Below are 8156 nucleotides of genomic sequence, written 5' to 3' on the forward strand. Positions count from 1 at the left end.
ACGGTAACTAGGCAGTGGATACTTAGTTCTTGCCGGTGAGACGATTTCGCATCTCGTAACTAGCCAAAGGAAAGCCTAAGTCTAGCATCTCTTTTTGAGGACGAAAAGTTAAATGCGGTGGCTAACTTTTCTCTGAAGCCTTCTTGACATTTGCTGGGTAGATTAATATTCTTTTTATGAAGGATTATAGATAGGCGAGCCATCTGGCCCAAATTTCTATAGCATGCTCGATGGGACAAGAATATTTTAAGCACGATGTTTTTCGAACAAGCCAACGTACAGCCTACACAGCCGGGGTGCTCCCAAACCCAGCCAAGGTCCTCTTAGATGAGCCAGCATATAGCTGGAGCTTTAAATCACCCGAGAATAGACATCTCTTACTATTGACCTTTTTCGCTTTTTATTTTACGCCATTCCATACCATGTCTCATGGTGGCCCACGGGCCAGTTAGGCTGAATATAAAAAGCATAGCTAGCGTGGTGTAAGCCCAGCCGTTTCCCATAGCTGTCGACATTGGCTCGATGATGGCGCTTGTAGCAGCACCTACGAGACACTGGCAGATATTTCTTGCAGCCGCCGCAACTGCAAATTGCCCTGGGCTGAAATGGTTGTAAGCTATACAGGTTTCTCAGGTTTGCGTGGAATGATCTTACTGAATATCGGACATTAAGACATTGAGAACCTGAGTGGTTGCAGTAATGCCGTAACCCACGATGAATAAGAAGACGATAGGGACTGCGACTGAGATATCGCTGCTTAGCGTCCAACCATATCCAATAGCTCCTAAAGCGCCTAAAAGCATAGCAGGCAAGCCAACCTGCAGACGCGAAAGTTCAATTGGAAAGTTGGAGAGATCCATTTGATAGTCCCTGGAAAGCGGAAGGTTGAGCCTTTTAGCATGGCGGCGGTAGTTCCAATCCAAAAATATCCCGATGGTGAAGCTAGAAAGGATGCTTCCACCGCCTATTGACAGCGCAGCCAGAGAGATTTGTACATTAGAAAAGTTATACAGGTTATATAACGTTTTCGAAATATTGGTTAAGATAGCATAGTAGCAAGCCATGGCTGGAAAAAAGGGAGGGTTAGATATTCTCATCACCCTACGTATCGGGCGGACGGGCTTACCGAAGCTGAGTGTGACCAGTAAAAGTGCCGATTCAAAGTCTGAGAGAACGGTAAGCGTTGATATAGGATTGGGGATCTTGAGGCGGTAATTTCGATGTAATTCAATCTGCTTCTCCCGATCAACCGGTATACCTCTTGACGCCCTGTTTCGAAATCTTCTCCAGTCGCTAATATTACTGCAAACCCATGGCGGGGGAATAGAACCATTATCCACGACTTTGCGGCATGTCTCAGGAAGGAAAAGTGCAATGGGTATAAAGACAGCTACGGAAAATATTAAGAGAAACCAGAATATCCTACTGTTTGTTAGTTTCCAGTAGTTAAGTATTGCAGGGGGAACATATTTAATAACTATACCAGCGCCATCCTGCCTTTTGACTAATGACACCACCTAGAATTGGACTCAACGATGGACCAAGGATCATAGATACGGAGGCGTACGCAATGTATTTCCCTCTCTCTGCGGAGACGATGCAGTCGCCAACAAGCCTATGTGTCGTATCAGCTCTGAAAGCGGTTGGCGGATAGGAAGTGCTAACCCCTGGCTTAGAGTACCACAACTTCCCGCGGACTGTAGTATCCGTAGAAACAACAGGGCGAAATAGTTATTTTGTAGCCCTAGGCCGAGGTTTGCAATGATGGAGATAACAAAGCACAAGATATACGCTGGCCGCCTGCCAGCCTTCTCGGAGAACTCGGCAATCATAGTTGGCGCAATGCCTTGGGTGATCTACAAACGAAGTAAGTAAAGGCTTGTTTCTGCTAGAAAATTGACTCGCTGAAGCATACTAGAAACACCGTAATGGTGAGATTGATTTTTGAACTTGAAACACCAAGGTCGCGACTAATCTGTAATTAACTACCGTATTAGATGATAACTAGGCCAGAGAGATGATGGAGACCTCAGACACGTACCTGATCCACTGCTGGATAGAAGATACTGCTACTCATGTACGAAAGCAGCCCGCAAAAGGACCCCGAAAGGATAATCGCTCGTTTCTGTGATTCTGTGAATACCGAATATCTCGATTCATTGTCCTGGCTTCCGTTCAATACCATGGGTATGCTGTGCAACGTCTCCCCTTTGCTGCATTCCGTGGGCTGTGCTAGGTTTGCCGCGACGGCTGTAGCTGGATATGGAGCGTCGTTTTGGGGGCTGCCCTTCGCTGCCAATTCATTCAGGATTATTGCACCGCGCTGCTCACTCGCCATGATAGAACGTCGAGTTGTGGGCTTTGAAGATGGACAGTAATCCTTTTGAATTGAAACTCCGTTCAAAGAACCAAAGCAAGGAAGGCTGCTGGAAACGGTTTCTGGGATAACGCATCTTGCAATCAGCGGAAGTACTTATATATGCAGTTGCACTCCTATAACTAACTACACCCAGCTGTTAACTAGGTAGTTACCGCGCCAGATTGATCCAACTAGTCAAATTGCACCCTATAAGTCATGTCCGGCCCTTTCAAAGGCCTATTCCGTACTCCGCCCACTTCTCCGAAATTCTTTCTCCCTCGACTCCGAACCTAATCTATCTACTAGACGGCCATGGGTCCGTTGTGGTCCCTCGTAGTGTATTACAATATCCATGGGAATATTTTTATATAGGCCACTACATAGTTGGTAGGTTACCCCGAAGATGTCTCCGAAATCTACTCCGACTCCGCGGCAAAGTCACTTCTTGTTGATAAAGAGTGGAGTTTACTAAACAACGGATATACAACTCATGACGGATCAAATGATAGAAAGTAGGTACTTAACTGCTAGTCACAATATTACAGAGCATTAAGAGAGGGAAATGCCTCCAATACGCGACTAGCAACTTAGGGATTGCTCGTACACCGAGCCCGTTGCGAGAGATTGTGGCCCAGCCATCTATATAAAGAGACTCAATGTCCTCCTACATTCCCTTTCTCATTCCCTGAATCGTCCATATCTAGCGATTTTCGCAAATTGCAACCTATTACATGCCCATAGAACAAACGACTTCCGTCGGTCAAGCCCAAGAGTGCCAGAGTCTCTCCAAACAAGCAAACAAACACTTCTATACAACGGTGCATCTCCATCTATGTCGAGCGTCTCCACCAACTTCACCATCTCGTGCCCTAAGATGCCGATCTTCAAGCATAGCAGCGGCCAGCCCCAGATCGCTAATAAAAAAATCATTTCCTCCGCTAGCTCAACCATGAGCATTTCCTCCGTCTCCAGCATAGCGGCAATCAAAACTGCCTTCCATCACCAGAAGGCTAAGACATTGAATTCGTGTTCTTCCACATCTCATGCTGCCAGAGCTATCTACTTTGCTCATCGGGCATAGCTTGCTTGCTTGATGGGGGAAATTGTGAAAATGGCCGGGGAATAACTGGCGGTCTAGGGGCTGAAACACCTTCTAAAGATTCATTTAGCTCTCTTGTTGCTCTGTGCCTCCTTTATTTGTTCTTGATATTGCATTCGACCATCTGTGTCCAATTGTAGGTTACTTAAATGTTCCTGTTAGGTGCGCACTCGCATTCTGGTTGTTTGGATCTCGCTTGCTCGTGTCAATTGAGATCAGAATAACGGTCACTTTCTGATTAAAGCTAGCTAATCAAATCTCGATGGAGGAAGCCCAACAAAACCCACGCCCACCTGAATAATTATTATATTATAAAAATAATTGTATACTCTTATTTTATATTATTCGCTACACCAATCGACCGTATATGATATCTTGCTACTGGACGGGAGTTAAAAGACGCCTGGCGGTTATTTTGGCCAATTGAAGCAAGTTTCTATAACTAACTGGGCAACACTTGACAGCAGTAAACTCTTGGAGCATAAAGTTTTTGAATAGATACAAAAACCAAAGAGCCTTCATTTAGTATTAACAGGCACGCATATATTACTGTTATATAGATGGTGCATTGTAAGGCTCAGCGGAGATGTAAGCGGATTACAACGATTAGGTGGGCGGCTGAGACACAGCTGAAAATTGTGGGATGTGTAGGTTTGGTATTTAGACCTTTCAGCTCATCCGTGTAACTGGCAGTTGAAGACTTCTATATTGCTAAAGTGGTGGCTAATATACTAAACATTTTGAAAGGGACGCCTGTGAATGCAGTAAAATAATTGGCACTGCGAGCACGAAGTGCATTTCGGAAGGCTGAAAGCACGCAGATAACACAGGGAAGTGTGTACTTAACTGTGCTGCGTACAGATTGTTCGAAACAGAATATGTATGTGCATAGAAAAAGAGTCAAAAAGCGGTCAATAAATAACAGTGCAGAGGAGTTTTATGCCTTATTGTCGCTGATAATTAGGCAGTTCGTAACTTTCGTCCAATGGCCGCTCGGAGCCATGGGTTGGGTGTCGCTCGACGCCAGAAGACCACATAGTTCCGTGGGACTGAGTATCATCGTACATTCCCTGGGTGTCCACGCTGCCGGAACGTGGGTCTAGTGGTCGCCCTGGGCCTGGAGCTGAGCCTGAAGCCGGGCCAGGCTCATCGTCGGCCACAGAAGCGTGGTATCTTCCTTGTTCCATCAGGTCTTCATACTTGCCTCCTCCATCACGCGTTCGGCTCCGTGACGGTGTTCCCCTGCCGCTTCCCATGCGACCGAAAAATCGGTTCCGGTACGTGGATGATGAGACGCTGCCTCTTGACTGGGAGAAATTGGGCCGGTGGGAATCGTTTGAGCTTCGCAGATTAGTTGCCCTTCTTTCCAGGGATGCATTGGGGTTCCCTTTGTCTTGTTGGCGGCGTTCAGCAGCTTCGAGATTGGCAAAGCGTACAACGTCATCTACACGCTGGCCACGGTCCCAGTATACATCTGAAATCATGTCGTCTGAGCTCAGAGCTTTCATGCCAAGAGAGAAGTCAACACGTTTGTGAGTACTGGCCTGGGAACGAGTTGAGGCCGTTGTTCCTGATCGGTCACGGTGCCGGAGGATAGATTGGGTAGGGTGTAAGCCTTGTACGCCTGAGGACGATGCTAGATCACCCAGGGCATCGCGAGCTTCTGAAGTCTGCGATACATCGGTCATCGCTCCCGGTGTGTTGCTGCCGTACCCGGGAGAGCTACTATACTGTGGTGGAGCACCTTGATGAGCGATATGAGCTGGAAGATCAGATCGGTATCCGACAAGGTTCATGCGTGGTCCTTCAATGTTAAGTTCCTGTAGGCAGATCATCAGGTTGCAGATAAACTTGTTGCGGCGTTGTAGACGAAGAAGTTCATTTTGCCAGTTAGACTTGTAGAAGAAGACCACATTGAGTGTGATAGAGTAATTCTCCGTCACCTCCTTGAGTTCAGTCAAAATCTGGGTCTGAAACTCACGCTTCTCCGACGTAACAAAATCTAGTAGTCTCTGCCGCAAGGCATCAATTTGCTCGAGCGTGGTTCCATACTTGATGATGACTGGGACAGCTTCAGCAAGACCACCACTACGCCTCTGGTTGAGAATGAAGAGAGTGTTTAGATAGCTGTTTGGAGCCTGGACAACGTGGCCTTGCATCTTCTTGAATTCCGTGTACAGAAGAGCAATTTCCTTAACGAAGTAATCGTCTCCCGTGAGGTTTGCACCGGTATTACCGTAGATTGACACTCGATCACCAACATCAAAAGGATGCTTGACGAATACAAAGATGATACTCTGTAGGAACTCTTGAGCTGTAGCGGAAAAGAGCCAAGATAGAGCCAACAGAGTTGATCCGGCAGATGTAAGGACTCCAGCGGTCGATGCGGAGATGAGAGATAGGAAAACCAGGATTGTGATAACAACGACAATAAAGAAAAATACGTCGTCGAGTTTAGAGACAACAGAGTCGAGATCCTTGAGGGATGCGGTGATCGATTTCCGCTCCTTTCCAGTCTCGGTGCAGACTGCTTCAAGCTCCTCCATTGAGATGTCGCCGTTCATGTCCTTGTCAAACATCTGAAAGGCTGCATCCGCTTCATCGTTGTTATCAAATGCTGATTTGAGGTCTCCGGCAAAAACAGTATCGAAACCCTCTTTGACAAAGGTACGGTATACGCGGCGGGCTAGTACCTGACTTCCAGAGGTTGAACGAAGTAGAGTCAGGACCACCTGTTGAGGATCTCTGCTTGAATTAATGCGCCTGCCAGTAAAGTCTCCGGCAACTACGCCGGCAACGTCTCCTACTTTACTGAGGGCCCCGCGAGCAGCTTTCTGGGCTCGGTCGGCATACACCATGGGTGTCCTGACACCTGAACTGCGCTTTTCAGCCTTCTCTTCCAGATCCGAGTCGCTCATGGTCGTGTGTTCCCTAGAATAGGCATAGAGCTTCGCCAGACTGCCAATCTGGAACTTATTGATTTCAATTCGGTCTGCATATGTCCGCAAGTGAAAGCTGATAGCGATAAGCTGGATGATAAGCTTCTCGATAAGATTTAACGTCATGCCAACGAAGATCGAGATGATGATCTTGTTCACAATCACTTCCCAATTTTTGATCGTACGGTCCCCATCGACATGGTGAGTTATCATGGTTGGTAAAAAGGAAATTTCCACGCTTAGCCACCAGAAGAACAGCGCAGCCGGCAATTCCAATTGAGCAGAGAGATCCCGCCACTTCTTCGAGTTGTTGGTGAACAAGCTGGCGATTATAGCCACGGGGTATTGGAGGAGTTTGGCCACAATTCTGCCTGCCCAGAGAGTAAGCCAGACAATCTCCAGCCAGACGGAGAACCAGAGCAGGCTGACGCCGCCGACAGTGGCATCCTTGAAGACAAAGGCACCGAGCAACAGTGGAACGAGTAGGACGAGCACTAGCGGGATGATATAAGTGAAATAGCGGACGAGGAAGCTCGATTCGTGGACTTTCTTGAAAAAACGGGCGACGGAGTTTGTGGGATTCTCTGGCGGCTTGTAGAGCGAGGCATGTTCGTGGATGGGATTGGTAGCCGTGTCAAACTCATCCACCGGATCTGTTCGATGAGAGCGAGCAGGCCGGATGGAGTGAGGTATTTCTCCATCCGAGCAATCCGCGTTGGATACCAGACGCTCTGCCTGCAGCATGGTGATGTCATCGTTTAGGCGACTGGCCTTTTCTCGGTCCTGCGAGGGAGTAGGGTGTAGAAGTTTTTGCTCGTCTTGCTCTGGCGGGTCAACAGTCATCTGCATCCGATTACCCTTACTATCCACCATATCTTCTTCCATGGGAAGATCGTAGCGTTGGTCAGCTTCTCCAGGCTGTTGTTCATCGGATGCGGTTCTTGCTTTGAACTTGGGCTCAGTGCCCTCGTAGACTGGGGTCGACATCTTCAATCAGGTCGCGGTCCTTATCCTCCTTCTCGCTGGAAGACGCATTCCTTGTATTATATATTTGGCAGTATCAATCAATCGAATTCTTTGAATGAGAGTTTTGAATGTGCCTTGAGCTTCCACGGGGGTGACGGAGGAGAAAATAGCAACGGGCGATGTGTCGAGGTTGCCGGCGATCCGCGGAGATGTTGATGAGTAAAGACTTAGTCGAGCAGAATGTAATCAGAAGAATCTTGGAAGGACCGGCCTCTCTGTCGACAGCGGACCTCCCAACATGTTAAATACGTTCGTGTTCTGCCCGATGGAGTGAATGACGGACCAGTCGCTCTCGTCATAAAAGAAGAAAAAGGAGGAACAAATAATCACCCAGGCCCTTGGCGCAGCTCCACTACTTATCAACGTCTCCACCGGCGGGCACCAGGGGCAAAAAAACTCTCGAAGGAAGCCCTCGGAAGCCCGCCATAATTGTTAATGCCCGAAGGGTACGGAGTAGAGGCCGTTATATATAGAGTGGCCTGGCCGGTACCCCGTTAGCTATGGCGTACGAAACCTGTTCTCTCGCCTAACGCATCAAAGACAGTCTCGGATAAGATGCCCTGACGGTGCTGAAGCTATTCCTGAGTGGCAAAGACAGGGCGATCTTATCACACTCAATTGTGTTATTGGCAGACAAGAGCACGCCGCGTGTCATGATCAGAAACATGGACGAGTAGCATGAATGCTCATGAACAGCCAAGAACCCTGCGACAACTGCGTCAGGATTGACGCA

The 8156-nt window shown here is 47.8% G+C and overlaps 2 protein-coding genes across 2 annotated transcripts; both read right to left on the reverse strand.

The window, feature by feature from the left end:
* Positions 1 to 380: 380 nt before the first annotated feature.
* Positions 381 to 2338, reverse strand: MGYG_05295 (hypothetical protein; the record flags this gene model as incomplete). The annotated part of the gene is made up of 7 exons (XM_003172660.1): positions 381 to 600; positions 655 to 1066; positions 1127 to 1422; positions 1484 to 1615; positions 1666 to 1856; positions 1916 to 1975; positions 2042 to 2338. 7 exons carry the CDS (start codon positions 2336 to 2338, stop codon positions 381 to 383), a joined length of 1608 nt encoding a protein of 535 aa, XP_003172708.1.
* A 2064-nt stretch (positions 2339 to 4402) lies between these two features.
* MGYG_05296 (mechanosensitive ion channel family protein) lies at positions 4403 to 7384 on the reverse strand (the record flags this gene model as incomplete). Its single annotated transcript, XM_003172661.1, has 1 exon — positions 4403 to 7384. One exon carries the CDS (start codon positions 7382 to 7384, stop codon positions 4403 to 4405), a length of 2982 nt encoding a protein of 993 aa, XP_003172709.1.
* Positions 7385 to 8156: the final 772 nt, after the last annotated feature.

This window comes from Nannizzia gypsea, genomic scaffold (genome assembly GCF_000150975.2).
Source record: "Nannizzia gypsea CBS 118893 supercont1.4 genomic scaffold, whole genome shotgun sequence".
NCBI classification, from domain to species: domain Eukaryota; kingdom Fungi; phylum Ascomycota; class Eurotiomycetes; order Onygenales; family Arthrodermataceae; genus Nannizzia; species Nannizzia gypsea.